General features: G+C 39.2%; 1 protein-coding gene across 1 annotated transcript in view; it reads right to left on the bottom strand.

Annotated features, from left to right (window-relative positions):
- Positions 1-9723: 9723 nt before the first annotated feature.
- LOC105384855 (hemicentin-1) overlaps positions 9724-22074 on the bottom strand; it is a 91628-nt gene continuing 79277 nt past the window's right edge. Inside the window, exons 10-17 of the mRNA XM_048630141.1 lie at positions 16918-17077; positions 14354-14511; positions 13235-13391; positions 12675-12844; positions 12165-12360; positions 11881-12049; positions 11444-11622; positions 9724-11054 (exon numbers count right to left, since the gene is read on the bottom strand). Of these exons, the coding sequence (XP_048486098.1) occupies positions 10969-11054; positions 11444-11622; positions 11881-12049; positions 12165-12360; positions 12675-12844; positions 13235-13391; positions 14354-14511; positions 16918-17077 (1275 nt within the window). The 3' untranslated portion in view covers positions 9724-10968. The remainder of the gene's footprint in view (positions 11055-11443; positions 11623-11880; positions 12050-12164; positions 12361-12674; positions 12845-13234; positions 13392-14353; positions 14512-16917; positions 17078-22074) is intronic.

Below are 22074 nucleotides of genomic sequence, written 5' to 3'. Positions count from 1 at the left end.
TTTTAGACAAGTTAAGTATATTGAAATTGCAATAATTGCGTAATAATTTCATTTTTTATATGTTTGGGATCCTTCACATATTATAAATCCAATTTTGCAGCACTTTTACACGACGGCACTATAAGTAATAGCTGAAATAGGGGCATATTTTTATGTTTGTTTTTTTGTTTTATGTAAATGAATTAAATAGCCATATTAAGAAGGCTCTAACATGAAAATTATTTATGGCTGCCTTCAATTAGACAATATTTGCTAAATTTCTATCTAAAAATCAGTTTTCTCTTATTTATAACTTGTTTTTTTTGGTTTATGCAAAATAGGGCTAGTAGAAAGGTTCTGACGAGAAAGGTCTCTATGGCTTTTATAAAGAAGACAAAATTTGCTTATGTTCTACTTTTAATTCAACTCTCTAGGTCTCATTGGTGCAAAGATACAGGTTCTGAAATGTCTGATATTTTGTTCGAAAAAAGTGTTAGTAATAATGTATGCCATTTGTGACTTACTAAAATTAACGGACGAAAATTGTCCTTTGCTGACCATTTCAAAACCTAGTAAGCGCCATTGACCATTTTAAAACCTAGTAAGTCATTTTCACTTACTGTGTTTTAAAATGGTTGGTGGCTCTTACTATGTTTTGAAATGGTTTTCGTGGCATTTTTGATTTCGCAGGGTGGAGTTACTAGGTTTTTAGAAATTTTATTTTCGTTTCTAAGCGGTTTTTTGATATTCTGACAATGCAGTTTTGTGCGGAATAGCCTAAAATAATGTATAAATCAAAGACCCGTTTTTTTTTAAAGTTGGCGGTTACTGTGTTTTGAAATGGGACAGCCGAAATAGATTCCATCATTTATAAGATATATTGGATGCACAATTAACAAAATCACATGGTGAGTTTTGTATAATATAGAACGACAGTCAATTGGGATAAAACCGTCATTTCACTAGCTGAATCAGATTCAATTTTACAAACTGGAGTATTTATTTACTACACAGCCAGCTTACAGAATTCAATTTAGAACGAACTTTTGTTAATACATTTTATATTTTCAGGAAGCTGAAATGCGAAACCTCCGTAGATAAATATCTTTAGATTCGCTCTGTACAGTCTATTTGCACGGGATATATACCTACTTACCTGAGACCTTATTTATTACATAGGATTTGAAAAAAGTTTTTTAATTTTAGAAAATATAATAGTAACCTAATTTATGTAGGTATGAGGGTATCTTTATTGCTTGTTTAGTTTTTTACAAATGCCTTCCTAATATGAGTTTATGCAAGTTCCCAAAGTTCTAGGGCCCCTATCGCGAAATTTACGAAATTAGTTTAAAATTCAATACATTTTGAATCCGAAAATCATTATCAAAACAAGTTCTCGTCGGTTGCAAAGTCCAAAATGTCTGTCTGTCATCATTATCGTATGCGATTTTATATTTTTCGCATGAAACATTATATCTACAGCGATAAACGAGCCGTACGAACCGGCCGGTTCCTACCCCACTCTAGTTTCCATACCGCATCACCAAGCTGCACAATTTATATTAACATAGCTTTGTACAGCAACTCCAAGCTATTGGAATCAAGCTTAACTTTCGGAGAGTAGTTTTCAGACCTGAAACTTCGATATGAAGTCGCTTAGACCCTTAAACATAGATTAAATTGCGAATAGTTGGTATCTGGAATGAACTCGGCGCCATGTTACAATGTGTGTTTATGATGTCGAAGTTGGGTAGGTGGTGGTGCATCCTTAAACTAGGCGGGTTATATTATAATCTTAACTATATATAGTTTCGTTTTGCAACTTGCCGTTTTTTCTTAGGTTTCGGAATAGATTCCGATCTTGAAATAATCTTCTATAGGGTTTTCGCTCTAAACAAACCTAATAATCCGTTGCTGTTATAGTTGAAAATAAGGATTTTGTAATTCGCTATGGATAACTACTATTCTAATGCAATCTACATCGTCAGCGCTATATTCTTTATCTCAATATCATGGAATATGGCACAAAGATTTATCCCTCATTTGAAGGAGAGGTTTGTTCACTATCATAATAATAAGTTACACGGACTCTGTCTGAGGGTTCTCCACACTCGCCCGCTCGAGCGTGCTTCAGGGTGGAACAACAGTGCCACTTTTGTTCTTATTTTATTACCTACTAGCTGTTCCCGCGAGCTTCGCTTCGCCTTAATATGTTTTCCCGTGGGAATTTTGGGACATAAAGTAGCCTCTGTTCTTTCTCAGGGTCTGGACCATATGAATACCAAATTTCATTCAAATCCGTTCAGTAGTTTTGGCGTGAAAGAGTAACAGACAGACAGACACAGTTACTTTCGCATTTATAATATTAGTTAGGATTAAGGAAATTTGTAAAGTGTGTACCGCATTATAGATGGTTAGGTTCGATTGCATAATTTTTAATGAGGCAGTAAGCAAACTTTTAAATGATGAAATTAATGAAGACTGACCTGTGCATTATAGTGCACATATTTCTGAAATACTAAAATCTTTTACATAAAGGAACTTATCTGCTTTTAAAATAAAATAATCTCCAAATCTAGGAAATCAAAAAAAACATCTACCCTCATATAAAATATTTGACGGGAAATCCTATTTCACATTAAACTGAGTTGAATAATTTACAAATTCCCGCGTCACGCCATGGTAAGAAGTTAATGTTTATTTATTTGTTTTTAAATGCGAGTCAACATCATATTTCTCTGTGTACTTTAGCATTGATTGAGCCGGTGTGCCCTAGCTATTTATTTTGCAGCTGTAAGGGCGCCCGTACATTTCAAGCTTTTATAAGGATGTTGTCAAAATACATCTTGCTGTTATAATTCATTTAATATAAACTATGGGACGACTATAATTTTTTTTTTGTTTAAGTAGGTACATATTATTTTTTTTTTGTTACTACTTAATTTAAAAGTCAACTACTAATTCAATTAAAAATATTGAAAAAAAAAGTGTAGGTAAATTTAGGATATTGTTATCATTGTTTATATAAAGATATTTTAGCTACACAAAGATTTAATTAATTAAATCTACTTTGGCCGATGTTTCTTAACTAAGACTTTTCGATTACTTAGCCAATTTCAAATCTGCGTTCGGCCTTATTCCTGTAGAATTATTAACCCCGGACAGTCTATTTGTTGTTTTAAGTTCATTTTTATTATTTCTTTCAGTCGGAAGGAGGGTATTATATTTAATGTTTTCTTTTGCCGTGCCGTTTGCTTTATTTGCCGAGAATCTCTAGATAAAGACTGGAATATTTATTCTACGACCGTTTTCATAGGAATTAATGCTTTTTAATTTCCCAAATGACATTCCGTAAGTATGGTATTACAATTACAGTAATCGTATTATTTAAAGAACCCTACTCGGGATCCGTACAACTGCACTCGCGCAGTATGTTGCGAGCCGTATCGCTGATTTAGAATAGATATAAATATCATGTAAGTCCTTAGGCTTCACATAAAGATTCAGGATGTCGAGGTTTTCCTACACTGTAAGAGCAGCACTGATAGATACTGCTAAACTGCTACTTCTAATCGAAATCCTGAAATTTGATCACACTACACCACCCGAAACACAGGAATAGGTCTTGTGCATCGCGCCAAAAACCGCTTAGGTATTTTGTAAACCACAAGACGAATAAGACTCATCTCCTAACTTCTTCTTCTTCGTCGTATCGATGACAGAAAAGAGTCACAAAAATTGCGTCAGTCCAGTTTTGGACAGTAAAAGACGAGGCTCCTTTAGTGCATCAGCCACCAACAAAGTACTTAATCATTTTTGTAGCCTCGCCATTTTACCTCATTAAAGTCATAAAACATAAAACCTAATATCACCTCAAACGTACGTATATGTAATGTGTAAGGCGGCAAGCGCCAATTTTTGCCAGGATAGCGTCGTAATCTTAGTCAGCAAACAATTACAAAATTGCCAACAAGTTAGTATTTTGGAGCCAAGAAAGTAATCAAGCTGTAATGGCCGACTAAATCGACTGGCGAATGGCCAAGGGTGCAGCCTTTCATAAATTGGCATGCATCATGTATGCCCCCGAATATGCACGCTTGGTGGGTCGATATTTATATTTAATTCTTTACTGCAGGGAAATATCATTCGTGATAAATTTTCTTCGTAAGAAGTCAAACTTTCACCAGCTATCAGTGCGATTAATAGACGCAGTCTACAATAATCCGATATAATATTTTACTATACCTACAAACAAAAACTAGATGGCTAAAGCACACTAGAATCAGAGGTAAAATGTTTCAGGAACAAATCCTCTGTCTATGAGTACTCAAATACAAACAAAACACAACCGCTCGATCCCATCCAAAGAGTTCGCAAACTCAAAGAACGATCGAGAAAAAGACCAGTTCAAACAAAAACTATTCTTTACGAGGAAAAAGCACACTTCATCATAAAACCGTTAGCCCAAACAAAGTGAGATCTTGACTCGACAGAAAATGGTTTCAAGAGTAAAGTTTCCCAATCAGGTTATGGAGCGACGGATTATACAGGGTGCCCGGATGTTTGAGGCCGCCTACTTACTTGCAGAATGAATATTTTATGGAACAAGAAGATATTGGAAAATGTTTTTTCTTCAAAATATTTTTTTAATACCTAGGTACGTTTGACTTTTTATTTGTATTTTATTTGTGTTAATAAAGCTATAGTGAACCAAAAAGAAGTAACTCAGGGGGCAATACTGAAAAAAAATATGTACAATTTCGCGAACTTTGTTCGTCATGTGACTTTTAACTATGGGATGAATATTTTTTAAGCTAGGTAATATTAAATGATTTAATTTGTATGGTACCTATAGTAACAAGAACATCGAACAAAAACCCACCCAACCAGCTCCAGCATCAGTGTCAGAAACTAGTCCAAATAAAACATATAAATAAAGGTTATTTCGTATTTAGCTGCTCTCAGCTCAGCAGTGTCAGTAGCGGTGCCCTGTTAAACAGACATTTAGCCTGTTTTATAGCTACTGCACTTTAAGTCGCCGTCTCGTATGGATGCGGAACATTTGCAGCCAAGGAAGCTGTATTCTGGTAAAGATTATTACGATTTTACGATGTAGTTAACAGTCTCATTAAAGTGATTATTGAACACTATCATCATCTTGACAGCGCTATTTGGTTTCATTGCCTAAACATGAATAGAATAAAGCTAAGCGAAATGGAAATCATTTTATGTATAAACATTTAGTATTAAAACTTATTTAATGAAAATATATTTAAATCACATGATAAAATACCTATACAACAACAGTATCATGTTTGCAAATCCTTACAAAAATTGACGCAAAAATTCCGTAAGTATAACACCGCAGTCCACTAAACAAATGGCAAAGAAATCTATATTCAGGCGCAGTAGGTCATCAGCTCGTCGACGGTGCAGGGCTTGAGACAGCACTCGTCCACCACGTGCCTGCGCCCCCGCGCCAGCGCGCGCCCCCGCCCCAGCCAGGGCTGTGGGGGCGCCAACCAGGGCCCCCCGAGCGCCGGGGGCGGCGACCGCTTCTCCAGCAGCAGCCCATTCTCACACAGCACGTCGAGCGCGTCCGCCAGCCGCCGGCCGCAGAACACCTGCCCCTCCCCGCCCGCCCCCGCGCTCGCCCCCGCCGCCGCCGCCGCCACTAACATCGTCACCAGCTGCACAAGACTCATGGCTGCACGTGCGCGTCGCTCGGAGGTTGAAGATGGAATGTGCTGGTGTTGGGCGGCTCGTGGTATTTATACGAGGTAACGTGATGAATATTCAGCGTGTTCAGGACATGTAATGCTGATGAAGGGCGACAACGTGTGGGTAGATTTGTGGTTTTACCTAATTTTACAATTCTTTGTTCTAGAAATCTAAGATGTGACGTGAAAATGTAGCGTATTGTGTGTGGGTTTAGCACATCATAATAATATTGTACGCACCTAGGTGTGGGTGTCCAGAAGTATATCATATTAGAATCGTACCAGGACTGTCGACGCTTTGTGAATATGCGTGCGAGTCCTTCCAGCATTTACAACAAATTTGGCAACAATTATTCTTGGAGATACCAATGTAAAGTTGTATGAGTTTAGGTTTTTATTGCTGAATGCCGTTGGGGTCGGAAACTGTATTATTATTACTTTTAAGGACAAGTATTTTAGCATCATATTTATTTTTAATTCTCCTTAAAGTTATCGAAAAAGGGATTTTCAAGAGAAACCAAAGCTGAGACGTGGAGTAAGCCTAATATCCCTTACATAAACCCGTTCCCAGGTCATAAAAAGGGCTATTTTCCCCCACAAAAGCATATCATAAACAGATAGATGAATAAACTTATTTCGTAGTCACCACAACGCCTTTATGACGACGTGTTATGGTTTATTTTCGTCACAAAAAGAAATAGATATTATGGGAGATAAGTATTATTAACATCTGTTTTTATCTGAAGCTTGTATTTTTATTTTCGAGGAAGATGTCACTTTTTGCTATATATGACGGGATTAATGGTGACATAAAATTAATTTAAAAAGTACTTACGCGCCTTTATTAACTAAAATAAAACTATTCGATGACTTGAATCATACACTAGTGGATACTTGGATAGGCAAATCTGATATTTGTTGTGTAAACTTACAAGTACAATGCTAAAATTTGTTTAAGCAATGCACAGCAAAACCTTAATTTTAAAAATACATTTTACATAAAGTAAGATTAACACGAGTACTTTTTCCAATGAATACCAGAACACTAATTCTCCTTTCCCATTTCAACCGCCGCTGGTTTAATTTCAAATATCATTTCGAGTTTCAAGTAAGTAACTAGAATGCTTAGCGTTGTCAAAGAGTGGAGTTTCTATTAAACTATGAGTGTCGTGGGGTTCACAAAGTGGCCGCAGTGTTATTAACTTTAGATTGCAATAGTCTTGAGCTATCATTCTGCTATTTTGTAGGAAGTTGATCGTCTGTCGTCCCAAAGGACGGATAATAATTTTATTCGTCATCATAAAGAAATCTGATATACTGTACCCATGGAAGTAGAAAAAAAAAATTCTAGGTACCTACTTCCATGACTGTACCTATCTATGTTATAAGTAAATATTATTAAATAATCATAAATTAATCGCGAAAGCGCCAGAGAGGCTATGAACCGACCGCCCGAGGCAAAGACCGAAAACAAGTGTCCGCGAGCTAAAAATGTGACACAAAAAATAAAATATAAACCTACCCGCATTTATTAATTAATAAAATAATGCGATGTCTTAAATCGAAAACTAATGATGTCACATCTGCTTAAAATATTCGATAGCATGCTTGGTTCGATATTCGATTCACAAAAATTCTAAATTTGAATTTGGACTGCTATCACTGACAGTTTTCTTTTATTTGTATAGTTAAAACTCAGAATAATAACTTCGTGATTCGCACGTTGTGTTAGGTATACTGATACATTAACGTACAACTTCACAATAAACCAATGTGGGAAATAGTCCCAGTTTCTGATGGCTACTACTACCGCCCTAACAGAGAATATAAATACCTAGTATAGTATAGAATAGATAACATAAAATTGCATAACGTTGCTAAGTGAGTAAAGCACTGGCTTAAATATTCAAAGTAAGTGAACTTGAAGTGAATTAGCAAACTCCTTGTGTGGTTAATAAAATCAGGCGAATGATGGAGTGAAAAGTTTGTTCGGAAGATGCTGCGGTGGCGGGAACAAACATGGCCGACCTCCAAACGCTATAGAAGCTATAGAATCGTTATCTTGAACAGAATAGTTTATAGGTAGTTATCGTACTCTTTTTATTGACTCCTTTGTGTTTTTATATTATAGAAGGTACCACTCACCTTCTTTCTTTTTTGAAAAAAGAAAATAACAATATTTTCTCAACAAAATCAAAAACAAACGCTAAAAGAATTCAATTAGAAACTAGTCACAAAATCGAAAACCACAAACAATTCTCAACTTTGCCCAGGCAAACGAGTTGATAATTTAATTTAACCCTCTATTTAATTACAACAAAAGGTTGCCGCCATATTGTGGCAGTAATCCTGAAACAATACATCTACAGTTCTCGAGACAAAATTGTTCAGAAGCCAAAGTCAAATCAGGATGGAAAATCAAAAATGGAATTCTATTGTAGTACTTCCTAATTCGATGAATGAATAGAGCGGATTGTCTAGTGTGCTCATTACATGCCCTAAATAACCAGAAAATCCTGTGTCACGGGACGGGTCGAAACCGCGGCAAGACCGCATGGCATGGGTTCATTAGACAACCCCTGGCGTGGTTTGACCATAAAACAGGTGCTTTTTGAATAGGACATTCGAATTTTAAATGGATTTCCCGTAGCCAGTGTGTTTAGAATATCGTGCAGAAAAATTAAAACAAGAATCGTTTTCTTTTCGATTAACAGCCTCTTTGGTTTTCATTATAAAATATCTTGTGTTGTAGGTTTGTTAATAATTTATTTTGAAACACAAGATGTAAAATTGGATTTTGGCAATCCACAACACAACTACAAGGTGTGTTTATTATACGTTTGGTACCGACTAATTAATATGAAAATAGTGTAGGGAATTAAGGCCTCTACACACCAAAGCCGCTGACCCGGTGGCATAGCCCGGCGGCCTAGTGCCAGCGGGTTAACATAGTACAAAATGAGGCATGATGGTAAAAAATAAGGCCGGCGGGTTGAGCCGGCGGCCTGAGCCGCCGGGTCAGCGGCTTTGGTGTGTAGAGGCCTTTACGACGACCGAATGGCGTAGTGGTTAGTGACCCTGACTACTGAGCCGATGGTCCCGGGTTCGATTCCCGGCTGGGGCAGATATTTGTTTAAACACAGATATTTGTTCTCGGGTCTTGGATGTGCCCGTAAAATGGCAATAGGCCCGCCCCCTATTTCATGGGACTAACATAACACTCTGGCGAAAAGTGGGTGCAGCAATGCACCTCTGCCTACCCCGCAAGGGAGTACATTAGTACAAGGCGTGAGTGCGTGTGTTTTGTGTGTGTGTAGGGAATTACATAGGTACATCGAGAATAACAAAATAATAATTTAACTACCGTACATATAACTTTATTTATTGGATCATGTGAAAATGTCATACTAAAACGTATACATCTTGCTTAAATAATATCAGCTACAAATTGAAAATAGAAAATACATGCCTTACGTATACATAAGTATAAATTTGATCAACTATTCTTTGGTTCTAGTGTATTTTCAATACTTCCTCAAACATAATTAAACATAAGTCTCTAGAAAATAAAACAGAATAATCTTAAATAACGTAATCTTAATATAGTTTTGGACTTATAGGAGTTATGGTATAGGGTACATAAATAGGAATATATAAATATAATAATCGGCAAGTTATGAGAAGCAAAGGAAGAAATAAGTCGGAAAAGGAAACATAAAACGGTCGTCCCCTAAGGATGACCGGAGAAATGTTTTTAAAAATTTCATTATCTATGGGCTATTTAGGTATTATTACTTACAGTAACTTAAAAATAGTACCCGTATATTCGATGGTGCTACAAATCTGTTTTCTGTTTTTGCATCTTTAAATAACCAAATACACTCAATAAATAACGAGCAAAGAAAAGGTTCCACTCAGAAGAACACTTAAATTACTCCTAAACGGTAAAAACTACCTTTATGATGCCTTCTGCAACATTAAAGTACATTTAACAGAGCATCAGGATATAACCAACTTAGAACAGTAATATTTTTAATTTTTGAACATATTTGGGTATTTCGGTATTGGAATTTTGTGAGTGGAACTTTTTCATTGCCCGTGAGTGTAAATATTATTAACAGTGTTAAATATCAAGAACTTTTCATGAATCATTACTAGCTAGCCATTCACGATCATTTTTACCCGCCAGGTGAATCCTCAGGCAGCTGTGTAGTGTATGGCTAGTAAATAAAATGTAGAAAGGTATTATTTGCCTTGTAGGTATTGTAAATTTAATGAGAAAATCTTTTCACATAAAACAGCAGCAACTTCCGGAATGCAGAATGATTATAAAAAGTATTGAATGGTATACTTATGGCTGCATAATGTAATTACCTACATATTTTTTTGCAACTTTTATATTCTAAAATCACTCCAATATAAATACAAGTTATGTAATATCTACTCAGACAGTGTACTAATTTAGATACTTACTACTAATAATTACTACATTAAATTATTAGTAGTAAGTAGTATAATACAAATTAAAAAATATTTCCATAAACCACATTGATGCTTATTAGATCGTTCTGTTTCGTGATGATAGTTATAGATATAAAAATATTGTTGATAGGTAATAAACTTATAACTTATAAATCGCAGCATCAAAAATTATTTCGTACTGACATTTGCCAATCCTAAATGGTTATAATTATCTAGAATCTAACATTAAATTTATTCGAATTCTACTACGCAATTTACAAAGCTTACTACCGAAGATGTTGAGGTAACACTGCCTCAGAGAATGCTTACAGAATAGCCCCCGATCATAAGTCACCTGAAAACTCAATGGTTATTGGTCGCCCATGAATGTCTGCCGACTACGTCTGTGATGGTATCGAAACAATATTTCATCGGCTGTCTCAAGACGTTCACTATAGCCTATTCCAGGTAAGAACTTTCGAAACAAAACCCTCTATGCTACTGGATAAGATTACTTTTAGCTTGCATAGCAGTCGTTCCTATGAAACAGGGTGTACACACGATAACATTCCATAACCTGCAAGTTTAAATTTATTCCCCTCATGTGAACACAAATAGCTGGCCATGTCAACTACTCGCGGTACCTAAGTTTCGCAGAAATTAACTCGGATCATGCACTCTATTTTGTTATTTGCATCTGCAAATGTTTGTTCGTTTTGGTTCGCATGGATATCACGGTTTTAATACTGATATTTTATTGACAAGTCAAATGGTTCGGACTCCCGATTTGTTGGAATATTCCATTTGATCACGTGTCGGTCTGTGTTTCCATTTCGTCGCAGTGTCGTGTCAGCTGCGTCTCTTGGTGTGGCTCGCAGTCACTGGAGTCCACGTCTGGAACAGAGAAAATATACAGTTCAAACATTGGAAAATAATCCTAACAGCTACCATACATTAGCAATCAGAATGCACAAGCAGCATTGCTAAAAAAATACATAATTGGTAATCTGACAGATAAGCGATGAGATGATGCTTAAGAATTGTTAATTGCTATACTCTGTCCATTATATTATTGGTTTTTAGACAGTTCAAATCCCATACATTTTTGAAGACTGCAAAGGAAAACCAACTTTACTTACCAGACATAAGGAAACGTCAAAAATATAATAACATAGTGGAAGCTCTATAGTGTGTCGGTGGTGGTTTGGCAGCATCAGCTATTCAGTTCACTAAACTGGATTTTGCAACCAGCGTTTTAACACTAGAACTTTAACCCAACTAACCATGAGCTCGAGTATCCAAAGCCAGCACAGTGAGCGGCGCCTCATCCAGCACCCCGGACCATCTGGCGGCCAGCACCCGCGACCCGCGGTGCCCGCGGACCACCACCGTGGGGACGATGCTGGGGGAGAGAGAGGAGCCCCCGTACATGGAGACGCCGACGTTTCTGCGCAGGATCGTTCTGGAAATTTTGAGGTGGTGATGTGATGAAAATGGTCTAGAGAAGTGAGGTGGGTTGTTGTTAACGTAGATGTAATTACTTGTGCGTTTTTTTGCTACTGTACTGTTTTAAAAGGGGATAAAACTTTGTAGTATTTAATGACAGATCTACCAAAATAATAACAATAACCATGTGCCAAAACAATCTGCAAATTGGACTTTCAAAAGCAGTTATAAATACCTACAGTGCAGTGATAAAGTAAATTTGGCTTTCACTTACTCGCTATCCGGTCTCGCCCGGCTCTTCTTCTTACACATGACGACGAGCGACACGCACAGAGTGGTCAGGATCGTGACCAGCACCAGCGACAGCACCGAACCAATCAGCAGCGCCACCCCGTTCTCCATCGGAGATATCGGCGGCGACGGCGTCATCGTTTGTAAGGAATCTGGTCAGGAAACACAGAATCGTTTTACAATGGTTCTTGCTGATTACGATCTTTATTGAACCAAGAATAGACTTCTAAAGATTTTAATGATGTTGCTTGGTTATGGCGAACGTACCAGGCTTATCCACGTCTTCATCGCCAACTCGTATCGGCACGCTGTGCAATGCGGCCGGTCTTGGTGATCGTCCTCGAGGCGTCTCAGCATACACCAGCAATGTATACTTCCCAGGCGATAGAGCATCCAGCGAAAACTGCGGAGCGTCGTTGCGAGCGCGGTACACCGCTTCCGTCAGACCTCGACCAATGATGCCCTGAGATAATATTGATTCAGTTATTTATACATCTGAAACCGCATAATGAGGACAAACAAGAGACGCTATTGTGCTCGGACACTTTCGCATGCAAAACAAGTCCGCAAACTTTTTTCACTTTACAAGACCGCGTCTTGCGTTGAGGATGAAAAGGATAATTGTGTTAGAAAGTTTCAACAAACGCGGGATCTCTTTTTAATATCTCTTCTTTGCACACTCCACAAGCTCTCAAACTTCAAACCATCCAGTGTTACTTGAAACCGGTTAGGAAGAAAAGCACGGCATCTCCAAGCGGTATAGTGGGCCGCGCTTACCTGGTCGTTCATGGTGGATATCTCGTTATCCTCGGGGGCCTCCTGGGGGCGCCGTACCTCGAGCACCTCCAGCAGGAACTGCTGCGGGAGCCCCCCGTCGTGTCCTGGCTCGCAGCGCACCACCAGCAAGTTCTCCGCCAGCTCGCAGTTGGACGGAGGCTCTGGCAGCGCTGTGGGGGTTGTGTGATTGTGTTGGCAGGATTTTTTGAGTGGAAATTGTGAAATGTAGTATGTAAAAAGTCTATCCGCCTAGTCTGTAATATATCTTTAACCCACGTGCAAAGCGTAGAGGTTATAGCAAAACTCTCCAGTCTTGCAGGAGGCCCATGTTCTGCAGTAGACTATATTATTATACGGGCTGTGTGTTTGTGAAAATAATAGTGACATGGCTTATTGCTATAAAATAATATTTATCATTTGTAGGCTTATTGTTACACAAAATATTTATAATTTGTTGGCTTATTGTTATACAAAATATTTATGCTTATCTAATGTTTTTTGAAACGACTAACAAAACCACCACCATCTTCCCTAACCCACAAACTCTTCACTTCACCTACCAGCAGGCATGATCCGGAACAGGCAGGGCTCCCTCTGGTTGCCGACGTCGTTGGCGGCCCAGCACGCGAGCCAGCCCAGGTCCCCGTCAGCCGTGGCTGGCAGGCCGTGCACGACGGTGCTGCTCGCGCCCATCATCGTCACGTTGGATGCTGGTATCTGGATGATGTGGTAGTTTTGTGAGTAAATGGGGTGTGGGGAGGATATACATACAAACAGGCAAACGTGGCGTCGGACACCCTCTGGCCCGCTGGACCGTCGAATTTAGACAGGTGGCCGGTGGTGGTTGTATGAGGGGAATACGGGCTGATAATGATGGGGGAGGATATTTATGTGAATTCAACGGGAGTAAATGTGACTTTGTAGTGAAACTAGTTAAGTAAGTGACTCAATCTAAACCGAATAGTGTATTTATTATAAATAACATGAAGTCTTATTTGTAATACATACAGATTTATCTTAAATTCGTTGTAGATATTAAATTCTTCTTACATTTTTAACTGAAAAGTTCCACGTAAAAAGAATATTTCGTATCATACGATATGCAGGTTTTAGATTCTGAAGTGAAGAAAATTAATTTATACGGGATTTGTTCATAATCTTGTTACAAACTTTTGGAACTTCAAAATTAGTTTTCAGCTAAAAATTGTTTCGTCTATTAGCTAAGCTCAAGAGTAATCTTCGCGAAAACTCCAAACAAGTATTAATTTACTTGGTGACTTTAGTTTTTTAAGCCGGGAATTTATGATTACAAACTAATCATGAAAATTACGTTCAGGAGTATCTCCTTAAAGTTTATAACATTTTATACTTAGTTATAAACTAATAGGTACGTAATAAAATGTCTGGCATTGTGACATAGAGCATTAGTTTGAGACATGATGAGTAAACGTGTACACATTATATTATGTTAGTAGATGATTTTATACTTAAAGGGTTGAAAACATAGAACAACGCGGACTCGGGTGTACCCTCGTTGAAAACTACAACTTCATAGTTTTTCTTACTTACAAAGGTACATCACTGCTTATTTACATTCTTGCTTACAAATGCAGTCCCGGAATCTTGTACACCCTGCATATTCCACAAAATTTACCCTTACTTCCTTTTTTTCCACTTACCGGCAGCACATCCCGCGTCCCATTATAAGTCCAGAAGAACCTCAGCGGCCCGGCGTCCCTCGCAGCCGGCGCAGTGACGGAGCAGCGGGCGCGGACCACGCCGCCCGGCGCCGCCGCCAGCTGCTGCACCACGCTGCCGGCTGAGCACTCTGGACGCGCTGGGGAGGGGGGGTTTGTTAAGTTGGGGGGTGGTATGGTTGTGACCAGGTTTCTAGCATCACGTTGCAAGCAGAACATTCTGGACGCGGTGCAAGAGAGAGCTTGGAAGCAGAGCTCTATTACATTGGTTGAAGGGGGATGGCATTGAGGGCAAAGCTTCGTCCAGGCTTGCAAGGTTCCTCGACAAACAGAATTTGGAACTGTTCTCAAAGAATCTAATTGAAGACATTCTGTACCCCTTGTGAAGAAGTTATATAATACTAGCTGTTCCCGCGAGCTTCGCTTCGCCTTAAATGGTTTTCCCGTAGGAATTCCGGGATAAAAAGTAGCCTATGTTCTTTCCCAGTGTCTATACCATATGTATACCAAATTTCATTCAAATCCGTTCAGTAGTTTTGGCGTGAAAGAGTAACAGACAGACGGACAGACAGACAGACAGAGAGACAGACAGACAGACACAGTTAGTTAGGATTAGTTAGGATTATTTGGATTTCATTTGGATATCAATTTATGCGTATATTGAACAACTTTACAGAGAGATTACGAGTAAAACATAAAATACAATTTTATTTATTAATTAACTGGATACTAATATTGTACATGTTTGCCAATATTATAAAATATTATTATACATGTAAGCACACTTTGTAGCTATTATATACCTATTTTCGTTTAGTCAGGAATCAGTATTGGATGATCAATGATATCGGATTAATGTATTACAATGGAGGTTGATACACGTGATTATAATAATGCGTTAATAGGATCAATTTCGGAGGGGATAAATATGTATTACCTAGAATTTTACCTGAATATAATTATTCATAAGCACTCTTCAAAAATTAAATATTTGTTTTGCCTCAGTTAATCCCTATAATTTATGATCGGTAATTGACACATGGTAAGTACATAGTGTACAAGTTCAGAAGTACCTACACACTTACACAGTGTAATATTTTTTATTATAAATATAAAGCAACGGTGTACGGACGAATTTTAGACAAGTCTACGTTAGCGCAAAACTAGGGACTATAGGGATTTCTATGCAAGGCAAACGCTTGTTTTTTAAATGCTAGCCACCAATGCACGAGCCTTGTAGGTTACATACATATACAAAATGTCCGCACCCCTTTCATTTGTGATAGAAATCTGACACCGCTTTATATAGTATAGAGAGATGAGTAAATACAAAGAGACATGGTCAGAAATCTAAGCTGTGGAAAGTTGTCAGAAAAATACGATCTACATACGATAAGTCCACAATTAATATTTAGCATTCGCCATGACCTACCAGAAGCAGACTTAACACTGAATACTTAGAAATACTTCAAATTCAAATTCAAATGGTTTAATCGACGTAAAATTTTACAATTATTTGTCGATAGTCATCTACCACCATTTCACAAAGGCCCCGTCATTGAGAAGGAAAGAAATGGCGGAAGAAACTCCTCGAGCATCTTTTCAACTTTTTCCTTATAATCTATTACAATTTTTACTTATATCTAGTACCTACAATTTTACTTAAGTACCTATATCCATTTCATTTTTTCAATAGCCTTAGCTGAGGTGGACAAGACCACGCGTTTTTGTCGTTTAAATAATCATTTATACTATAGTAAGCTTTACTACATAATGTAGCTTTAACATAATTAACATACTTACACAGTACATTGAGCGTGAGTGGCGTTGGCGGCGCGACACCGGTAGCGCGCGGAGTGGTGTCGGCGGAGGCCGCGGAGCCACAGGGACCGGCCGGACACCGAGATAACGCCGATAATCTAACTTATATACCCACCTAGCACATGCTGAGCTGGTGTCTTTTTGACACTCTGGACAGCAACCTTTATTCGTTTTGTATGTATATTATTGCTATATTGCAGATTTTCTGTATTTTTGGTGTTGTTGTCTGTATGTCAAATGTTTCTTATTTTCTTCTTCTTTCATGTATACTTACACAGTACATTGAGCGTGAGTGGCTCACTAAGCGCACTGCCCTCGGCGTTGGCGGCGCGACACCGGTAGCGCGCCGAGTGGTGTCGGCGGAGGCCGCGGAGCCACAGAGACCGGCCCGAGACAGAGATGCCGCCGATAGGGTCTTGTGAATAGTATTTACGATATCGAGTAGTCGCAAGTCATCACAAGTCTATGTCCATATTAAGCCATTATCCATACCTATCTTATAATAATTACATTACTACAGAATGGAACCACTTCCTTCCGGCTTACTATATCACTTTTACAACCCTCTGCTGTGTAGCAACTTAAGTCTAGTAGCAAGTGTCCGCAGAACTAGCAATCCGAGGCACTTGGCATACAAACCGCACTCAGTCGACAGCAAACGGCTTGCCTACTATAGGAACACATCCGACATAATTATTATTATGTAAGAGTATATAAATACTTACACAGTACATTAAGCGTGAGTGGCTCACTAAGCGCACTGCCCTCGGCGTTGGCGGCGCGACACCGGTAGCGCGCGGAGTGGTGTCGCCTGAGACCGCGCAGCCACAGCGACCGGCCCGAGACAGAGATGCCGCCGATAGGGTCGTCGTGGATCTCGTGCTCCTGGATTGAAGGACCGTTGGAGAATAACATTGACATTTTAAAGGGAATTGGTTCGTAATTATGTTATTTGGTCAGTCATCCTCAGCTCCTAATCTTTCACTGTAGATATATCTTTATTATAGCTTTTCCTATGAAGTGGCATTTGACTCTGGCCTACAGCTTCTACCTTCCTCATACAGTCATTACCGACCAGTCTTTAAGTTTGTTTGTCAATCAAGCTGGAAGCTGTCCCATGTTATACTTGCCTGTTCGTGTGTCGTCTTTCTAATCATAGCTAACAATTATTAGACATTAATCTTCATAACATGAATGTACAGTTACAATTTCAGTAAATTATGTACACTACGGAAACAAGTAAAGCCTGTACTAAAAACTATTTAACATTCCGTAAGCCACAGCCGTTTCGGGCCACTTTATTGAGACCCTCCACTACCTGTCGCGTCTTGCCGCAAAATGACTAATAGTTCTTAATTAATTCGCCCAAGAATCCCAACTTTCCGGGGGCTTGATTAATGGACGAATAAACATCGGAATCATGACTTACATGTTTGTAAAAACAAGAAAGAAATACTTATCGTAATCTGGAATCAATCTTTAGTACCGTTAGTAAAGTTTACGTCCCGTGCGCCTGCAAGCATATATTTGGTAGTTACAAAGAATTTTCAACGTAACAAAGTTATGTTTACGGCTTCAAGAATGTTTTAGGAGACTGTTTGATACACTATTTTATGTTCAGTTTAAATCATCAGTTATTATTGCAGTCAGCAGTTTCGTGAGATTTTAAATTATCGATGCAACTTTGTCGATGTAACTAGTACATAATATTTTAACAGTACATTTTATTTTGCGACCTGTAACAAAACGTAAAAATACGTTCAATTCGAAACTGGGTCACACATAATTCGAATGCATAGTAATTTTTATACTAAAAGCCAAAGCATTTGGATTTTACTAAAATACCAAACTAAAAACCTATCTATCATAGAATTTCGCTTTGTACTACTCGAATCGTTTTAACTTTTTATAATAACTAACATGGTATTGGCTGAGTAAAAATTTTACTCCACAGGACATGAATAGGCGTATTTAAAAAGCCAACCTGTTTTTAGAATAGCATTGTAGATAACCAATATATCGTCAAAGTAAACAAAAAGCAACGTATTGTTTACTGATAAAATGAAAAAAAAGAAAAACGTTTATTTGCCATAAGTAGGTATACATTTTGGTTCCTGGCTCCCAAACTAGGATACCCTGTGCTATGGGTAGCCACATATCTTTCGTGTAAGTACTTAGGGTAAACTTTTAAAATGAATTTAAGTTTCATACAGGCTAAGTAAGTAGGTACATAACATTACGTAGTACATAACAGTAAGTAGGTACATATTCACCAACTAAACCAACCAAAGCAAGTAAAAAATAACTGATTATCATAAAAAGTCTTAGCAAAATCGCACTCATTGATGTCAGGGCTTTATAGCTTGACCGTAAGTAGGTATATAACATGTTTGTCACCAACAGCTTCTTAGGTTTTACAAATTAATTTCATATTATATATAGGTACTACATACTTTAATAAGTGCTTTAAAAATAGGTAAGTAAGTTTAGTTTAATAAGTCAACAACAACTTGTCCCACAAGTTGGGTAGGTAGTGAAATATTTCAACATTGATAGCGTTGATATCAGCATCACTGTCAAGCTAGATGCATTTTTTATGGAGAAATGTCAGCTGTGGATATCGCGAACAGGAAAACGTAGCGTGCGACACCCTTGGCCGTCTGGACAAGAAAGGAAGGCTACCCAATACATGTCTAATGACGATGGTAAATCGGAAAAAAAAATGGTCAGAAAATGTCCCCTTCACTTCGGGGTCATACTGAAAAATTTGAGTTAACTTTTGAAAATGGCGTATATTGCAAATGTTTTTCAGAAATAATGTATTGTTCTGTGTTGACTTACCCATCGACCGTTTCGTTACTAGGTAAGTATACGCTTTTTACCAAACCGTATATATAATTGTAAAGTTTTAATTAAATTCTCATTATGAAACTCAAGAAGTTAAACAGCTATCACGCTAGGCACTACTTAGTACGTTGTTCCTTATTAACCTCTAACTTAGTATTTGCGTGATATTACCATATTGAATTTTGATATGGACTCAATCTGTGTTACGACAAAAAAGTTTCAGCCTGGTTTAAAGCGTGTTTAACACGGCATTTAACACATGCATAAGCTATTTGCAAAAAATATTAACAAAAACGTCTGATTGAATGTCTAGTTTTTTGGTAAAAGTGTTCTGCACTTATACAGAAGTGATTCAGATAATAAGGATGCCGATCCACCAGAGATCAGCTATGCTGCGTTGCTTTAGTATGCGTTTGTTATGTAGCACCGATCAATATTCAATTGTTCACAGCATTAGTGCAAACGAATTTATTTCTAAACCCAGCCAGTTTAAAATATCAGATAAACACTACTTCGGAGATCTTAAAAGCCTATACCAGTCGTAAAATGATTGTGCAAGAATTTAAAAGTACCTACCTCAATTGTTGAAAAACTAATGGTCAGTCGCCTCCAGTGGCATATCTTCCCGACGCTTAACATAAAACAGTACGGCTTCATGCCTCAGAGAGGAACCGAGGACGCCCTCTATGACCTCGTAGAACACCTAAGAGAGGGAATAAACAGTAAAAACATCGTCATTCTCATCTCCCTGGACATAGAGGGTGCTTTCGACAACGCATGGTGGCCCGCTTTAAAACATCAACTGACAAAGAAAAGGTGCCCACGAAATCTGTACGAGATGGTATGCTCTTATCTCAGTGACCGAAAAATCAAGGTCAATTACGCTCGTGCAGCATGTGAGAAGGGAACCACTAAAGGATGTGTCCAAGGCTCCATAGGAGGACCAACGTTCTGGAACATCATACTCGACTCACTGCTACACAAACTAGAGGCTGAGGGAGTGTATTGCCAAGCTTTCGCAGATGATGTGGCCCTTGTCTTCACAGGTCAAGCAGTAAACACCCTAGAGGAGTCAGCGAACAAAGTAGGTACTAAATGGAATAGTGGAATGGGGAACTCGGAACAAACTCAACTTCGCATCGCATAAGACCAACGCGATGCCACTAACAAAGAAGATGAAGTACGATCTACCCCAACTATCCATGGCTGGCACAAAAATTAATCTCGTAGAGGAAATAAAACTGCTGGGCCTCATCATAGACCGCAGGTTAACTTTTAAAGCTCATATTACCGCTCAGTGTAAAAAGGCAGCGGATATTTACAAACAGCTAGCGCGAGCGGCGAAAGTAACCTGGGGACTTAACGGTGAAATTGTGAGGACAATATACATCGCAGTAGTGGAGCCCATCATGACATACGCCGCAAGCGTCTGGTCGGAAGCCGTTGAACTGGAAATGAACAAAAAACAACTGTTCTCGCTGCAAAGAGGTTTCGCGCAGAAAATATGCAAAGCCTACCGAACAGTGTCGCTCACATCTGCACTGGCACTATCGGGATTGCTGCCTCTCGATCTCAGAATACAGGAGGCAGCAAATCTGTACAAATCCAAAAAACTTTTGTCAACCGACTACCTCCCGCCAGGCAAAGAGCTCGAACGGAAAGTAGGGTACCTGGACTTACCACATCCGTCCACACTTACCTCTACCAACTACGAGTTCTTTGAAAACACCAACCCGTTGCATACCGGTTCCCAAATCTTCACGGATGGAAGCAAGATAGAGAGAAAAGTCGGCGCCGCCCTAAGTTGGTGGGAGGATGGAAAAGAAAAACTGTCCGAGACTTTTGGTCTCCACCCGTCGTGCACGGTCTTCCAATCGGAACTTTATGCCCTTCACAGGGCAACAAGACTGGTGAGCTCTAGTACGGATAACAAAGTGAACATCTTGAGCGACTCGAGATCATCACTCGATCTGCTCCGAAATCCGAAACTGAGCCACCCCCTGGCAAGAAGCATAAAGGAAAACATTGCGAGGGTCGTGTGCGAGGGCAGGGAGATAAAAATGTTCTGGCTGAGGGCACACATTGGAACTGCCGGGAACGAAAGAGCCGATGAGCTCGCCAAAACGGCAGCTCTACAAAGCACCTCCCACGACTATGACAAAGTCCCCCTGTCCTATGTCAGGAAAAAGATCAGAGAGGAATCGGTCCGGAAATGGCAAGACCGATATGCGACATCCAGTACAGGAGCAGTCACGCGTAAATTCTTACCGGATGTCAACCAAGCTTACCGGATTACGCGAAGTGCCAAACTGACCCCTGCTCACGTACAAATGCTGACTGGACATGGGGGGATGGGAGAGTATTTGTACAGATTTAAACTCAAAGAAAGCCCAGAATGTGAATGCGACCCCAACATCATTGAATCGGTCTGGCATATAATTCTCGACTGCCCCCGTTTCCTTGCTGCAAGACAAGATCTGGAGATATTGATAGACAGGAATTTGGTGGAGTCAGAATTAAAAGATATTCTGGCAGACACCAAGCATAGACCTCATTTTCTATCTTATTCAGATCGTGTCTTCAGAGTAGCAGCCAGGAGAAACAGCACCATACCCCGCCCCGACCCGCAATCAATACCAGTATATCAAGCCTCAGTCACAACCATCACAGCACCACCACAAGCAACTCCTAAAGAAACAGCAACACATCAGCTGTTGGATTGTGGAGAAAAAGGAGAAGCTAGACTAAGACTCCGAAGCGTGGCTCTGTTCATGGACGGAAGCAGTGAAAGACTCGGCATCAGCTTCTGTATCTCAGGGGCGCGAAAGAGCGTGGCCATATCACCCGGCCTAGCCTCTCTCCTAAATGGGAGCACATCGAAGGCTACCATGAAGCGTAAAGCCTACGACGCATTGCCAGTAACCCTAGTGGGAAATCAGCCCTGCAGACTAGTGCGATGGCGTAACAAGACCATCGCACTATTCGACTGGGCCGACGACACCCCGTTTGTTCAGGCATGCTCATGGCTCAGTAAG

The sequence above is a fragment of the Plutella xylostella genome, chromosome 25, assembly GCF_932276165.1.
Source record: "Plutella xylostella chromosome 25, ilPluXylo3.1, whole genome shotgun sequence".
Taxonomy (NCBI): Eukaryota; Metazoa; Arthropoda; class Insecta; order Lepidoptera; family Plutellidae; genus Plutella; species Plutella xylostella.
This window is presented reverse-complemented; position numbering and strand designations above follow the sequence as displayed.